At 38.9% G+C, this 18180-nt stretch overlaps 1 protein-coding gene across 1 annotated transcript in view; it reads right to left on the reverse strand.

The window, feature by feature from the left end:
* The window catches only part of GUCY1A2 (guanylate cyclase 1 soluble subunit alpha 2), a 302125-nt gene that overhangs the window by 257075 nt on the left and 26870 nt on the right, over positions 1-18180 (reverse strand). The window contains exons 3-4 of the mRNA XM_038422765.2: positions 18035-18156; positions 3388-4106 (exon numbers count right to left, since the gene is read on the reverse strand). Coding sequence (XP_038278693.1) covers positions 3388-4106; positions 18035-18156 — 841 coding nt within the window. The remainder of the gene's footprint in view (positions 1-3387; positions 4107-18034; positions 18157-18180) is intronic.

Consider the following 18180-nt stretch of genomic DNA (forward strand, 5'->3'; position numbering starts at 1 on the left):
AGATAGGAGCTAAGCCGTTTTCAGTTAAGTCTGCAGTTTTGGGGACGCGCGTTAGACTCTGTGTCTGTGTTGCAGCAGATTAGTGTATTTGGTTCAACAAGGCAGGGTTCTGAAGGCCCAAACTGGCAGAGAAAATGGGCTCAGCCCACAAAACAGAACCATCACCCAACTCAGTGACTCGTTACCTTTTTAATGGCTTCATGTTACAACATGAAATATTGGTATCCCCCTTCCCAGCTAGCCTATGAGGAATTACTAGAGTACTGCTTCCAGTTTTGATGTCCACACTTTAAAAAGGATGATTAGAAATTGGAAAGGGTCCAGAAAAGAGCTACAGGAACAATTTGAGGTCTGGCAAACCTGTCTTATAGCAAGTTACGAATGGTGGACAAACCTCAATATTGATGAAAAATTATTATAGCTTTTTTTTTATATTAAGTTGTTATGAACTTGTTTGCACTTGTATTGAATATTACAATATAGCCACAAGTATGTTATAGCCAGGAAGCTTGAAATTATAATAATACCTCTATATTTTTGAAGTTGGTTATGTTATAAATGTTCACAGTGGTTCACAGCGGAAAAATTCCAGGAGGTTTTCACTTCTGTCCCCAACAACAAGCAAATGTCAGGAAGATAACCTCTCCTTATCCATAAACCACATTTTAAAAGAATGTTATATGAAATCAGAACAGCTGCAGTTTAAATTACACCTCACCTTATCATTTATACTATTTTCCCTTCTGATATGTTTAAAAGATATATTGGATACTGAAATTTGTGCTTTGTACATAATATCTGATAGAAGTTTAATTGATATAACAAACATTGCAACTCTAACGTCAAATAAACCTAATATCCTTCTTTGACAGGGCAACAATCCTAGTAGATAAAAGGGAAGTGGTAGATGTGAGAAGAGAGCACTGAGGAGGGACATGACAGTCTTCAGGTATGTAAAATGTTGTCATAGAGGAGGGTGATAAATTGTTCTCCTTAACACTAAGGAAAGGACAAAAAGTAGGGCGGGGGGTAAATTGCAGCAAGGGAGATTTAGGTTAGACATTAGGAAAAACTTCCTGTCTAGGTAGTTAAGCAATGCAACAGATTACCTAGGGCGGTTGTGGAATCTTAATCACTAGAGGTTTATAAAAACAGGTTAAACACCTATCAGAGAGGGTCTAGATAATACTTACTCCTGCCTCACTGCAGGGGACTGAATTAGATGATCTATCAATGTCCCTTCCATCCCTACATTTCTATGATTCTAAGGAGCTTGGGTCAAGAGTAGGGTTGGCAACCCTCCAGGATTTTCCTGTGTATGTGTATGTGTAGCTGGAAGTGTGTGTAGCTGGAAATGTTTGAACCTTTTCTTTATTTCTTAAATATGGAATCATAGAATACCACGGTTGGAAGGGACCTCAGGAGATCATCTACTCCAACCCCCTGCTCAAAGCAGGACCAATCCCCAATTTTGCCCCACATCCTAAATGGCCCCCTCAAGGATTGAACTTGTTACCCTGGGTTTAGCAGGGCAATACTCAAACCACTGAGCTATCCCTCCCCCTTCCAAAAAAAAGAGCAATAGCAAACACATTTGTAAGTGCATACTTGCAAATATGTCAGCTAATATAAAGCTCCTACTATCATTATTATGTTTGCAGCGTTGTAGCCATGTGATCCCAGGATATTAGAGACAAGGTGGGTGAGGTAATACCTGTTATTGGACCCACTTCTGTTGATGAAAGAGTTAAGCTTTCGAGCTACAGAACTCTTCTTCAGGTCTGGGAAAGGTACTCAAGAGTGTCACAGCTAAATACAAGATGGAACAGATTGTTTAGTTTAGGATTTATCTACACTGGAACTTCATCAGCAAAACTTTTGTCGTTTAGGGGTGTTAAAAAAAACAAACACACACCCCCGAACAACAAAAGTTTTACTGATGAAAAGCATTGGTGAGAATAGCACTTGGTTGGCAGGAGCACTCTCCTGCCAACAAAGCTACTGCCGCTCATTGGGGGTGGCATATTTTTGTCAGCATGAGAGCTCTCTCCTGCCAACAAAGAGCAGTTACACTGCGTGCCTTTTAGTGGCACAACTGTAGCGACATAGCCGTGTCGCTAAAAGCTGCACAGTGCAGACAAAGCCTTAGTTTAAGAGATATTCTAAGGGACTATTCAAGGGGAAGTGGCTCATAAACACTCCTGCAGTGCTAACCACAACACACCTTTCAGGATCCATTGGTCCTATACATGCCTGTCACAACATGTGCTGTACCTCACTCAGTGCACTAAATGCCCCAATAACAACTATGTGGGTGAAATGAGACAATCACTGTGCTATCGAATGAACTCACACAGAAAAATGGTAAAACAAGAATGCCATATTACCCATGGGTGAGCGCTTTTCCCAAAGTGATCACTCCATATCTGACCTATCAGTCCTCATCCTCAAAGGGAACCTGCACAACGCTTTCAAAAGATGAGTCTGGGAATTTATATTCTTAACTTCGCTAGACACTAAAAATAATGGCCTTAATAAAGAGACTGGATTTATGGCTCATTACAACAATCTGTAACCCACTAAGTGGTGTCTACACAGACGCTGCTTTGCCCTAATTACACCGACATAAGCCCTACGCCATCAAAAGTGCCTAAATGGAAGCTGAGCTCATTTGAAAATCTGTCCACTTGTAGCCACCACACTATCTCCAGGTCCTAGGAGTGTTAACCTACCTAAGAACACTTGCTACCACTCACCACCAAGGTAAACAAACATTCTTTGCGCTGGGGCTGGTTTTATGACAGGACAGCATCAGAACTTCCTATATTGAGATTGGCATAAAGGGTATTGGGCATCATTTATTGTAGTGGCTAATTACTACAGATTTCCCATATCTCTGCAGCATGAGAGACCTGGAGAGGAGTAATGTTTTCAAATTGTTGGGTAGGATATACAAAGTAAATGGGAATCCTACTGCTAAACCCCTTCAGATAACAAATCAAAACTGCATTCCCTGGAGAACAATGGCATTCAATGACGTCATTTTCAATATTATTAAAATAAAGTTGGAATTAAATTAATGATTAGACCTAGACATTACGTCAAACCAAGGCATTGAGAATTTCACAACTGTTTTAATACACAACACTGTGACCGAGAATTTTCTGACTGGCATTTAAAGTATCTGCAATAACTCCTCATGCAGAGTTTATAAATAATGTAGGATGAAATTTATCCCAATCCAGAGAGCACCACTTACATCCCACTTAAGCCTTATTTTGGGGGATTAAATGAGCTTTCAGTAGTGCATAGTCCTTGAGCTGTTCCACTCTAAATAAACGAGCCCCTCCCATACACACACATCCCATTCTAAATTAATGCTCTTACCTTATCTTTATTTTCAGAGTCAGAAGCCTCAAGTTTGGTCCGAATCACAAACGGCGTTGATAATCTCAGAAGGACTCGTTCAAATGTGGCACTGACCTTCGGGGAAACTATCTCAAAGCAGTCCTGGAATTTCAATGTTTTGTGAGTGTCACATTTGAGCTGCTTCCTAAGGCCTTCCCCAAGCTGGAGCACCAGCATGTTTGGATCAAACATCAGATGGAAGGGGAAAGCTCTGCAGAAAGTGCTGATGCTTATCCTCAGGTCTGAGGGAGACTGAGATGATCCGAGTGGAAGTGCTTTTGTGATATTTGCATTTTCACGTTCTTTGATAATAAAAGTAAGACAGCTGCAATTACCTGGGTTTGACCCCTCTGCATACAGTTTATCATTCGTCACTTGTTCCACATCCACTTCCAAACGGTAGATCTTCTTTGCTGCCGCCTTTATCATTCCCATCATTGCAAATCCAACAATATGATGAGGGTGAAAGTAGTGGAGCATGAGGTTGCCTTCGGGAAGCTCTTTGCATCGGAAAGAAGGGGATTCCAGAGTGGCCAGTCTTCCAAATGAAGTTCTAATGTGCTCCAGCAGAGCATCAAAGCCATTGAAGAAGTCCTGCAATGTGCCACCTACAGCGCGAAGAACTCTTTCATTCTCATCAAAGCAGATATTGAAGAATTCCTCCCCAAATTTTTCTTGCATCTCCTCAAACTTCAGACCTACAGGGCAATGGTAAATATATGTCAACGGTGTGGTGGGGTTGTTGTTGTGCAACATTTTTCCTTTTTAATCTGCGTTTGTTTTGGACTTCCCCCCAGCCACCAGACTACGATTTCTCCCTTATTCTAAAGGTTTCTTCATGAAGGATACCTACTAGTGGGACTCCCGTTTCCCTAGGGCAAAAGCTACCAGATTTCATTTGGTCTCTGTGGGTGACCCGAAGATGTCTGCATCACATCTTATCATTCTGGGCTGCTTTTTTTTCCCCTGACCATCTTCCTTCCTCACTCCCCAGTCCCATCTCCTGCTATCAGCCACAGTTTGTGATTCATGCACGTTTACCTTTTCTCATTCCGGTTAGAGCCCAGAGGACTACACTTTCCTCCTGCTTTATATCTCACACACTACCACGTTATCTGACCACCCTTTAAAATGAGGATGACTAGACAGAACTTCCTTCAGAATCTTTTAGTACCACCTTTGAATTGGACAGTGGGATCACTACAGAGTAACACAATAGTTCTCCTTCCCCCTCATTGTCTTTGCAACAGTCGCAGTCCCCACTGAGTCAAAGACTGGGACTGGAAATCAAACCTAGGACTTCTACAGAACAATGCAAAACCCACAACTGGCCACTCAGATATATCTCTTCTGGCTGCATTTACTCTGCAACCATGAAGTAAGACAGTCTCAGAGACTGAAATACTTTTCCTACACTGACCACTAGGGATTGCTAAAGAATAAGATGAAATAACCCCTTTCTCTGAATTGCTTGAAATTGAGAACATAGCTTGTGCAATGCTTCCAGGCTTAGCAACCTGGAAAAGTGTTTCTGTGGCAAATGAGTCATCCACTGCTAATGTACTAGATCTTTTCATGTTCCCATCAAAGAAACTCAAAAGGCTTTCATTTCTGAAAAGTGATGATACCAAACACTGCATGCAGGCAGTAAAATATCGCAGCAATAAAAAGATCCCAAACTAACAATGTGCATCAAATGCTGCTTTGGTTTGCTAGTAACTATCTTAAAGGCAACTTTAGAAAATTCCATTTTAAGATGACGACTAAACATTTTCATATCTCTACTATTTTCTAGGAATGCTCTTTTAAGCATTATTTGCATTTAATCAGTATATCAATGCTGGAGTTACAATGTGCATAGCATGTGTGTGTCCAGTTGCTAGATCTGGTAGGATAGTTTTCATGTGAATTATTAGAATATATACCTAGCATAAGAGTGTGCAGAGAAAATAAATTCAACAAACAAAAAAATTTCCTCCAGTGCATCATTTTTATTAAATGTAACACATACTAGTTAAATCCATGACAGCTGGCCCTAATTATTCCAATAGAAATGAAGGACATAGTCATTTATTTCCTAAGGGTACAAATCAGATCTTCATTATAATACATATTCAACATGTCTTATGCTATCTTCCATAAAATACCAATGGATCTCTGAAGACCATTACATCATTTGTTTGGATAGCTCATAGGCTTCTGAACTTGGAAGAACCATGTAATTAAAATAGTTTCATACCCAGAGACATGAAAACAGCAGAAGTTATTAATCTATTGTTTGCAGAACAAAACTTTGATAATAATCTCAAAGCAGTATTTGAATAAGCACATGGCTATAATTATAACAACTAGAGCCCTGGAAATTACCGATTTTTCAGTTTGCTGAAAATTCTGAAAATTAAACAAAAAAAATTTTAGATTCACCCAAAATTGAAGTTTTTCAAAATTTTCAGCAAATCAAAAAGTTTAAAAAAAAAAAAGTATTGTGGGTCAAACAAAATGTCATGTTTGACTCAAAATGAAACTGTTTCTATTTCAGATTTTTTAAAAAATAACTGAAGGGAATATAGAAACAAAAATTCTTTTAAAAAGATAAAAAATGAAATGTTTTGTTTTAAAAATTTTAAAAGGAAACATTTCAACTTTTTCAGCTTTTTTATTTTTGTCCTACACAAACAATTTGGCAGAAACCAATACAAATTTATGAAACATTATGATGTTGCCAAAGAAAGTTTCAGACAAAAAATTTTGCCCAGTTCTACTGATGTTTGGTATTTACACAGCACCCTTCATCCAAACTGATTTACAAACTATATGTAGTGATCTTTTTGCCCACATCCGGGATGTGACATGAGTTTAAAAACTCTTAATACGGCACAACAGCTCAAGACAGAACATAAAGAAAAATAACTTATGTTGGAAAATTAACAGGATACATTTAGGTAGGTAGCAGAATATAATTATTCATATTGGCATTTGGCCAGAATACCCAAGTTGAAAGCCCTACTATTCCAAAAAATATCATGGGATCTTTTATAACCACAAGTGGTCAGAACTGTGGTTTTATGGATAATCCAAAAGAGAGTACCTCAGTAGTACAATGCCTCCTAGTAGAGGAAAGGGTGTCAGTTACTGAATCACCACCATTACTTTTGCGGAGCACAGGACTCTAATATCTTCCAGGCAAGTACCAACCCCATCCAATGGGGGTTATTTTATGAAATTAGGTTCAGTGATATGGCCACAGGATATGCCATTACCTTTTTAAACATTTTAGGTGTTAATCAGTGGAGTTATACCTGCTCCACTGGAGTAACATAGCAGTGAATCAGACATAGAGAAACAGAAGTGGCCAAACTGGATCAGATCAGTGGTTTTTCTAATCCAGAATTTTGTCCGACAATGCCCATGACCAGATGCTTTACAGAAAGGTGAAAGAGTAGCAGCCAGGTTAGTCTGTATCCGCAAAAAGAAAAGGAGGACTTGTGGCACCTTAGAGACTAACAAATGTATTTGAGCAGTAGCTCACTAAAGCTTATGCTCAAATAAATTTGTTAGTCTCTAAGGTGCCACAAGTCCTCCTTTTCTTTTTTTTAGAAGGGTGAAAGAAACCCTGAAGTAGGTAGGTATGGAATATCCACCCATAGAGAAAGTTTCTTCCTAATCCCCATGAGTTAGAAGCTGATTTATGCCCTGAAGCATGAGGGTTAATATCTTGTTCAATTTTTTATTACTATTTTTTTTTTTACAATTTACTATTGTAATGCAGAGAAACAAGGTGGGTGAGGTAATATCTTTTAGTGGACCAACTTCTATAGGTGAGAGACAAGCTTCTGAGCTACACAGAGCTCTTCTTCAGGTAATACAAATTGTATTGTAATTCTGGATGTTCTCATTATCAGAAAACAATCATCATCCCATTTTCAGTCATACTAAGCTCTTAGCCTTTGTGATATCTAGTGGCATGGAGTTCCACAGGCTATTTGTGTCTTGTATGCTTAAGTATTTTCTTTTAGTACTTTTAACTCTACCACTTTTCTGTTTCACTGAACATCCCCTTGCTCTTGCAATCCACCTACCATCTCTATAAAGTTCATTTTTTTGTTTCTCTTTATCTCATCCCCTCTTATTCATTTCCTGTATCAAGAGTCTTAGTTATTTTCACTCTCTCTCAAATGGAATTTTTTTCCCAGCCTGTTAAATATGTTTAGATATAAAAAAGGAAACACTAGCACCATTGTTAGAAGCACACCATTGTTAGACGCACAGATCAAATCAATGGTCCATCTGGCAAGGCATTCTGTCTCAACAGTGGCTAGTACCAGATGCTTGAGAGAAACTGTATAATCTAATGGCCAATTATGCAATAACAAGCTCTGGGGGAAGCTTCTCCCTAGCTGCAACAATTAGTGGTTGGCTGCTATCCCGCAATAAGAGGATAGTAGTAGGTCTGTGGATATTTTTATTATTCATATAAAAGACTGATTTAATAAATATTCCTCCTAAACATTTTTTTCAGCATCTGAGTTGCAATATTTTGAGAATCCTACAAGTTAATTGTATGTTATATCAACAAGTATCTACATTATTCGTTGCCATTCAATTAAACTAAGTATCCCCCATTCTTTTTCTTCTATTTTGAGAATCTTTTCTCTCTCTTCTCATAGTCTTTCTGTGATTGTTCATTTTTACCATCTTTCTCTGAGCCTTTTACATTTCTGCTACAATATTTTTGCAGGGGAATGTCCAAAATTGAATACAATGTTTGAGGTATGAGCATACCATCTATTTATATAAAGTCATTAAAAGATCTTCAGTGTTATTCTCTGTCCCTTTCTTAACATAATCTAACATAAAAGAAATCCCAGCATACAAGCTCTTCAGAATCAATGAGAAGGTGAAAGATGTGATCAAAACAACAAAATACCCTTGGATTCAGCTACAGATCATACCGAAGCAACTATAATCCATCCAATTATTCCTGTAGAGTGAACCAAGGAGACAATAGCAGCCAATAGTACAATGGTATATATTAACACATACTATCTGAAATATCCCTTAAGAGAATTAAGTGTCATCTAGTGAATGGTAGAGATGAGATACAATTTGCAGTTCTAACACTCATATCATGAACAAAAGACTAGGTTCTGTCCCCCTGGGTGTAGCAAAAGTTTCCTCAATGAAGCACATTTACAGTAAATATTTAGTCTCCCCTTCATAACACAACTCTCTTCTGCTTTTATCTGATGGTGGTTTAGGCAGAAGTTGAAGATTCCAGGACACCATTTAAAAGCAATAGGAAAAACTAATTTAACCAACATTCACTCTCTCAATAAAACAAATTCTGATGAGTGTAGGACACACCTGAGTGCTTATTAGCTGATCAATTGGCCTCTAAATGACAGTATGACCTATATCTAATTAATTTGTGAAGTACTTTGGCATAACTTGAGTATAAAGAGAAATTCTGTATCAAATGGAGGAAGCTGGACAATAATTTTTAAATGGTCATTTTTATAGGTTGCATATAACCATAGTAAAATCATTTTATATCTTTACATACAGCTTTGGCACTGCTGTAAAACTGTACTACAACTTACTTTGTAGAGCTATATATATTATCTAGATACCTTGTACAATTTAATAAACTAAAAAATGAAATTTACATAAACAGAAAAGGTTGGTTAAAAAGTTTTACCCACATGTGCTTACCTGTAATATTTGCTTTACCTGTGTTTATAATGAAAATAATATTTTTTCTAATAATGTTTAAAATGTAGTTCTATTCTAACAAGTGACTAAAAATAACATCATGATCACTGCCTCTCAAGGAGTTCCAGGCTCCAAGCAAACAGATTTTCCCCAGCCCACACACTGCCAGCTCTGGAAACTTAATCTGATAGCCTAGAATAAACTGTTATTTTCTTCCCACACATTTTCAGTAATAGAGGTTCTGCAAGCCAAAGCAGGCCCCCTGCAACACCAGAGCAACTCCACTATCTTCAGTGTATGCTCTCATTCATACATGGGGAAGCCTATTGCTTAAATAGGTCTGCACAAGTGTAACTGACTGGAACTTGAGAACAGTGTGTTGATAATGCTCAGACATGAATAAAATCCAGTTCATTCCTTTTCAGCTATGTTGCATCTGCAGGGCAAATAGGAATAAGCAAACAAACTTATTTTTGTCATTTCAGTAAGCAAATATGTCTCTAAATACATAAAGAGAACTTTTAAGCCAGCAGATGAATTAACAGTTTTTAGTGTAGACACATACTTCACTGAAATCCCAAAAGGCTTCTCCTGTTTCCTCGAATATATAAAATGTCTTGTATTTTATTTACTGACCTTTGACAAGTTGTTATGTATATCACAATCTTTAACTACTCTTAACTATTGGCAGTTTCTCCTCCTTTTAATAATACACAGTACTACAGCATCCAGTGGGGCTTGTAATTCAAGTGTATCTATTATTCTTTTCAGAGTAGCAGCTGTATTAGTCTGTATCCACAAAAAGAAAAGGAGTACTTGTGGCACCTTAGAGACTAACAAATTTATTTGAGCATAAGCTTTTGTGAGCTACAGCTCACTTCATCAGATGCATGTAGTGGAAAACCTTTTATTAGTCTTTTAATTACCAAGACATTTTTATGTATCAACTCTGATTCCATTGCTACAGTTTGTTCAATTTACAATTGCTATTATTAAATGCTTATATTATAGTAGCACCTAGAGTCTCTGATTTGGATTGAGGTTCCAGTATTTTAGGCACTGGTAAGTAAAAATTGACTGATCAGTCCATTATTGAACTTTCTCTCACAATACAAAAACAAGGGGATACTCAATAAAATTAAAAGGACAGTAAATTTAGAACAAATGGGAAATAGTATTTACAATGTATCAAATTTGCATGTCACAGAGGAGTCATTGACTCATGCTGTGGACTTTTTTAAGAACATAATTACAGTGGATTTTTAGTTGCTTATTTTTTTTAAAGATAAACAGAATTGTTGCCAGTACAGATTATTTCCAGGTCTTTGGTTTGAGGCTGTTTATTGATCATTCATATAATGCAGATAGCTTCTAGCAAGATCAGGTGCTTATACAGCATGTCTAGTGTAGATCATTGGCCCTCAACCTTTCCAGACTACTGTGCCCTTTCAGGAGTCTGATTTGTCTTGAGCATCCCCAAGTTTCACCTCACTTAAAAACTACTTGCTTACAAAATCACATATAAAAATACAAAAGTGTCCCAGCACACTATTACTGAAAAATTGCTGACTTTCTCATTTTTACTATATAATTATGAAATAAATCAATTGGAATATAAATATTGTACTTGCATTTCAGTGTATAGTATATAGAGCAGTATAAACAAGTCATTGTCTGTATGAAGTTTTAGTTTATACTGATCTCACTAGTGCTTTTTATGTAGCCTGTTGTAAAATGAGGCTAATACCTAGATGAGTTGATGTACTTCCTAGAAGACTTCTGAGTGTCCCCCAGGGGTACATGTACGCCTGGTTGAGAACTAGTGGTTAGATGTTACACAGTGTAAATAAGCAGTGATGTTTTCAAAGATGCAAATGTAAGTGAGGTGCCCAACTTCCATTAAAAGCCAACAGGATCTGGTCACCTGTCATTTCTCTCTCAATAAAGGCTGCACAAAATACTCATTTTTACTTGGCAAGTATTCATATTTGAAAATAGATTTTTGCAAATGTTCATTAATTAGATCCAAGGTTAAATTTCATCACTTCCAGCAGCCAACACAACTATTAATGGTGGCGACATTCCACCCATTTAGCAAAGTTGCAAATATGTTCCAAGAAAAATATTGTCAACTTCCAATGCAAAAATATGATTTCTGTTTGTAGAAACTGCTTTTCATTTTTGCAAAGAACTGAAGAGACAGTGAAAACTTTCCCTCTTTCACAAAACCCGTAACAACTGTGTGATGGGAGAGAAGGGGAGTTGTTCTTCATCGTATTTGTACACAATGAGAATATTTTTGCATAACTTTCTATACAGACTGTGTTAGGGCCTGAGAAATAAAGTGAAGTGTAACAGTTCAGAAATTTTTACAAGAGTGCTAGTCAAATAAGAGAACTAGGTACTTCCCCATTATATAACCATGCCTTCAGCACAGTCTTCTTGGAATGTTTCCCCAGTGACCATCTTTTTGTTCTGTGTTTGTACAGCACCTAGCACAATGGACTAATGCTCCATGACTAGAGCTTCTAGGTGTTACAGTCACACAAACAACACTAATAATCACCTCTGAGAAAAACTTGGCAGCAGAGTACAGGGTGTTCTCAGTAGCAAGACTGTGCTTCTGAAATTCACTTCCCCAGGTAGAAGTTTGAGCCTCAGTGTGGTCACTTTTAGAGCACAGAGTAAAACAAGCTCTTGGTCCACATTTTCCAATAGCTATTGATTTAAATTCCTGCTATCCCCTTTTCTGATTCTCTCAGGTTAGAAAGTTCAGTGCTGTAGTGAGTCATACAGTGCATTGCCATATTCTGAACATATGTCTGGTCTTAATCTAAACCATGTAAAATTATTTACTTGTATTAAAGTAGTGGCTAGCAGTCCCAGATAAGACCTGGGCTTGTTCCATTAAGTGCTCTAGGGAAAATAGTATGAGAAAGTCCTGCCACAAGAAACTTATAATCCACATAGACAGAAGGTACAGGGTAAAGGTTAAAGAAAGGAAGTATTATCCCCATTTTACAGATAGGGAATTGAGGCACAAAGAGATTCAGTGACATGACATGTAACACCCACAAGAGAGATTTACATCAAGATTAGCCAGCCAGGTGTTGATGGGCCATTAAAGAGAATCAACTCTTCCAGTGCCTCTCCTGAGGATGCCTCAGATAGCATATGGCCAAGGAGGCCCAGTGACTTAGCAAGGCACGTAGAACATGTGATGTATAGCTCCATGTTTGAGCCAGTATTTTTCCATGCACATGGACGGGGGGTATAAATTGGAAACAGTGACATCACCTTCTTGCCTCATGCCTCCCCCACGCCTCTGGACTGTGATTTCTAAACTTTTAGTTTTTAGTTTACTAAAGGATTGGCTACCTGCATGAGTTTTGGGTGAGATCCTGAAGTATATTTTGGTGAGTGGCTTTTTTTGGTGAGTGGCAAGTTCTTTGGAGCTGGAAGAACCTAATGTGAGATTAATTTTGGTGTTAATGGCCTTTCATCATAAAGTTTGGTTTGCCTGGGTGGCACATGAGGGGCTAGAGGCCCTGAAGGGGACAGTCTGTGGCTTCATAATAACTAGTATAGTATTTTGAAAGCACACATTTGTTACTGACTTGGTGAAATCTTATGATCAATCTTATACCACCAGTTTGGGGTATACACCCTGACCTGAAAATTATCTCTTAGCCATGTCCCATACCAGGCAGCGTGATGCCTTTATGACATTGGTGTGACACAGGAGTAAATCCACTGATGTCAATGGAGTTGCCTCAGTGTAAAATCAGTGAGGGCGAGAGAAGAATCGGGTCCTTTTATTGCAGATTGACTGCTTTACACTGTTAGTGACAGCTTACTAAGGGAAAAATTCCAGTATTCATACAGTATAAATTACACACATACAGCTGAATGCACATCTTATCAGACATCACTGTTCTGTGAATAGTGTAAATACCAAGACCACAAAGTGTGGCATTTGTCCACAATCTCCCAGGTCTACTAATGATCTCAGTGTTCGCTGTGTTTTGTCAAGGAACACAGAATGAGAATTTGAGAGTCAGTGGGTCAGGAGAGGTGAATCATACTGAAGTTATTCACAAGTAAGATAGAATAGGATAGCAGATATTTCATTGGCAGGTACCTTTAAGAAAGGGCTTTGTTCCATTACTACAAATGGAAGCCAAAGTTCCAGGGTCTTCTGTATCAAATCTGGATGTAAGGACTGAAGTCAAAACGATAACCTAGATATAATTGTCCATGCAACCCACGCTAGCAAATATTCACCTCTAGCATAAACAGGCACAACCCCTGGGTTGCATGAAGTATAACAGAGTTCCAGATGGATAATCTTTATTATAAATTAAATAAAATAAGAGCAGAATTTGAATTAACATTTGTTTAAATACCATCACACCACTCAAGTCTTCTGTCTCAACAATGTCATAATAAGATCAATTGTACTGATTACACACCTCAGTGCTTATTTCCCATTTGTATAAAGCAGTCTCTCATTATTCCTTATTCATCCAGGAAAATAACTGTTACATATAGAATTGAGAACTAATTAAGCAGCCTTCATTAACAGTCTGGCTGTTGTGACACAAAGTAAGTCTTAAATGATGATATTCCTTCCTAAATTCATGCCATTGGATGAGGAGAAGGAAGGAAGTGTTTATTAATAATTACCTTAAGAATTTACCTTAAATTTAAAATTTCTTGTCCTGAACTCAACTTCAAATTAAAAAAAAAATTTATAGTAACTTACTCCCACCTTATTTAATAATTGGTTTTTTTTTTTAAATGTACCTTTTACTCAGACCAGCATAGTTCCCTGAAGAAAACAGATATTTAGGCCCCGTGATCTGCTCAGTACAGATCCCTGCATCCACTGCAGCTCCTGGGTCCACACTATTAGATTGTGTTTCATGATCAAGGCCTTAGACATTATTTTAAGAACACACAAACAAGTATTCATAACCAATTTTAAACGCACACATAGACTTGATAAACCATGAGAGCTGTAGTTTCATAGTGAAAATAAGTACAAAGTTTTTAGTCTGGCCTCTTACAATATTATTATGTATGTGTTTATAATATTATAAAGAGAGATTCCTCTGCATGAGTCATGAAGATGTGTACAATGGATGATTTTGAAAGGGTAAGGACGCAACTATTTAACAATAAAAGCAAAAAAAATTGCTTTACATAATACTGCATTGTATATTTTTGTGATGTCATTAATTCTGAAAAATCCCTGGGCACTTTTGGCCCAGCTCTACACGGTGCTGAGTGCCTGCTCTCTTCTCATTAACTTCAGCAAGAGTTAAGGGCACTCTGAACCTCTCAGCAGGCACTCAGCACCTTGCCTGGTAAGGGTCCTAATGAAGAGGAAGCATGTCGACCATCAGTAAAATGCAGCCTTCTCTTAGATGGAACATATCAGCTATTTTACAGTGCACAGCAACTCTGTACAACAGTTTGAGACAGAAAAGGAAGACAAATGGTTACTCCAACTGCAAGAGGGATTTTAGTTAAGCAGAATGTAATAACCCAGATTGGAATGCAGATAGAATACTAGAGTTGATACCAGTTCTCTTGAAAAGAGCATAATGAGATCTTTAATTATCACACAAGGTCAGGACTTCAATTTTATGCTGTCCTTGGGATGAGAAATCTCCAGCCGCATAATCTCCTGAAAATGACCCTGTTCAGGCTTTTGTTCATTACCAAGTGAAAGGGAAGCGATTAAGTACTGAGAATGCCACCTGTTATACCCCTTACCCCCATCTCCTGCAGCACCTTGGGATTTCCTTGGAGGACTCTCAAACACTACTAGCAAGGCCCAAAAGTGCTTAGATTACAAGACTTCATAGAAAATATAGCCCCAGGTACCATAAGTGCAGTACTGAAAATTCAAAAAACATCTAATGCTAGTAAGATGCGTTAAAGAAATAATAATAATGAATAATACTTAGCAATGATAGTATTTTCTATGCATAGATCAGTAACAGTACAATTTTAAGGTGGTTAAGTAATGCAAATTCATATGCAAATTCACTGCAAGCCAAATTTCAGAGCAAGTTTATCGTTGATTTCTATATCCCCAAACACAAGGGTTTATAATGTCAGCTGTGATACTACCATGACTAAAAATCAGTAGTGAGAGTGTTACCTGTAGTAATGATAAATAATATTTAGCACTTTACATCTTCAAAGCACTATGTTAAAATTAGCTAATTAACCGGTGGCCTGTAAAGGTGATCTGTAAAGGTTTCTCCAAAACAATAAAAATGAAAAGTTTTATTGAAGAAAAAGAGTTAAATGCCCCTTTTTAAATTAAAGTTCTTAGAAAAAAGTTCTCTGCTTTTTTTTCTGTCAGTGTGGATTTATATCAGCTTTCAGACTGAGAATTGATAAAACCTTACTGATGCTCCAGAGAAAAGCAGGAACAGAGGCTATGTTTATGCATGGGTAGGAGCCAGCATAACCAAGCTATCTTTAATCTAACTAGCTCAGGTCCCAGAACAGGGAGACCATGGCAGCACAAGCCTCAGCATAGGCTGTACAAGCCAGCCCAGAACTCAAAGTAATCACTCACAGGGCTGGCCTTGTGAGACTAAACCTAACTTGGACACATCAACACAAGCTGCAATCACACCCGATGACTGCAGTCTAGATGTATCCTAAAGATGTAGTAGAAGAATGTGTGAGTATTTAGGTCCAGTTGCCTCTATTTGAACCCATAATCTGAAACTGCACTAACTTATTACATAAATTTCACTTTAAAATCCTGTATACAGCTCACGAATGTCACTTAATGAAGGGTTCACATCTGACTTTAGCAACATGCAGAAAACAGGTTAGTCCAGGCCAAATTCCAGCTCAAGCTAGATTCTCCTTGAAGTTTCAGTTTGGTATGGTAACGCTCTTCATTTCCTGTCCTGTTGTGCAGTGCTGCTGTGTTCTCTTAAGTTGTTGCATATGTCAATCCAGAGGTGGCTGCACTTCAGTGGTGGATGATATCTTCTTCACATTTATACAAGTTTGTCATATTTGGGATCCTTCAGCATGAAGAGGGCTATATAATTTAAGGGCATGGCTACACTTGCAGATGTAGAGCACTTTGAGTTAAACCATCCTTCGTAGAGCGCAGTAGGGAAAGCGCTGCAGTCTGTCCACACTGACAACTTCAAGCACACTGGTATGGCCACATTTGCAGCACTTGCAGCAGCATTGGGCGCGGTGCATTATGGGCAGCTATCCCAGCATGCAAGTGACTGCAAACTGCTTTTCAAATGGGGGTGGGGGGAGTGCGACAGGGAGTGTGTTGTGTGCATGTGGAGGGAGAGAGAGTGGGTTTTGGGGGGCTGAGAGCATGTCAGCATGCTGTCTTGTAAGTTCAGACAGCAGCAGACCCCCCCCCCGCCTCTCTCTCTCACACACACACAGCATTCCACAGTAACGGTTGTTTTGTTTCGGAGCAGATAAGCAACTGGCTGTCAGAAATGGAGCTTTCAAAGGGCATTCTGCATTCCTGCAGTTATTCCAAAATAATAACAAGAGTGGCCACTTGACTTAAGGGCAGTGGTGGACTGGAGCCGGGTTGCACCAGTTCGCGCGAACTGGTTGTTAAATTTTGAAGCTGGTTTAGAACCGGTTGTTAAAGGCGTAGGCAAACTCCGGCCCACGGGTCACATGAGGCCCGCGGGACTGTCCTGTCTGTCCTTCCTGAGCTCTCGGCTGGGGAGGCTCCCCTCTGAATTTTTATTCACCCGACGACACTCTGAGTCTTCAGGTTTCAGACTAGCAGCTGTGTTAGTCTGTATTCGCAAAAAGAAAAGGAGTACTTGTGGCACTTTAGAGACTAACAAATTTATTAGAGCATAAGCTTTCGTGAGCTACAGCTCACTTCATCGGATGCATCCGATGAAGTGAGCTGTAGCTCACGAAAGCTTATGCTCTAATAAATTTGTTAGTCTCTAAAGTGCCACAAGTACTCCTTTTCTTTCTGAGCCTTCAGCGGCACTTCAATAGCGGGTCCTTCGCTTGCTCCAGGCCTTTGGTGGCACTTCGGCGGCGGGTCCTTCAGTGCTGCCAAAGACCCGGAGCGACTGAAGGATGTGCCGCCGAAGTGCCGCCCAGAGCGACTGAAGGAACCAGTTCTTCAGCTTCTGGCAGCTCATCACTGCTTAAGGGGATTATGGGACGTTTCCAGAGGCTGATCAGAGCGCAGTAATGCAACACCTCGTCCACACTGGCACCGCAGAGCTCCAGCAGGGGCACAGCAAATGTTATTCCACTCGCTGAGCTGGAGTACCAGCTGCGCTGTAGCCATGGAGTCAGAGCGCTTTACGTGCCTTGCCAGTGTGGACGGGTAATGAGCTAGTGTGCGCAGGGCTCCTTTATTGTACTGTAACTCACAAGTGTAGCCAAGCCCTAAGACTCATGATTCAGCAGGCTATGTTCTGCTAAAACATGGTTTCTCCAGACTCCGAATCAGTATGGCTAACAGAACCCTCATGCATCTGCTGTTTTGTAGCAAATACTTAAACACCTCCTGATGTACCTCTGAGGACAAATTCTTTTTTTTTTCAATTACACCTTGGCAATCCCAAATGAATTTGAGCCCCAAGCCTTTGAAATTCCAATACTCAGTGACATCAAAGTGGAAGGCACAGTGAACACCCAGTGAAAAAGCAAGATGGATTATTTCAAACGAGTAAAATATGCCTGGAAAAGGAGATAACCTTGACACCAACAGCCCAATGAGATAATGCTGACTACAGTCTAAGCTGCCCTGGATAGAACAAGAAAGACCTTCATTCATGATTAATGATGGGCCTCAAAAAAAACCAAAAAACAAAACCCAACCCTCCAAACAAAGCAAATGAGTCATATTACAAAAAATAAGTACCGAGTATATTAGCTGTACACTGGAGAATTCCTGAGACATCTTCAGCTTCATCGTTGCCAGAGCAGTCTGTATAGGAGCATCTGTTCGATATATTGTGAAAGTTCTTTTCTGCATCCCTGTAACTAGGGGAAAAAATACACAATTTC

Source organism: Dermochelys coriacea, chromosome 1 (assembly GCF_009764565.3).
Source record: "Dermochelys coriacea isolate rDerCor1 chromosome 1, rDerCor1.pri.v4, whole genome shotgun sequence".
Taxonomy (NCBI): domain Eukaryota; kingdom Metazoa; phylum Chordata; order Testudines; family Dermochelyidae; genus Dermochelys; species Dermochelys coriacea.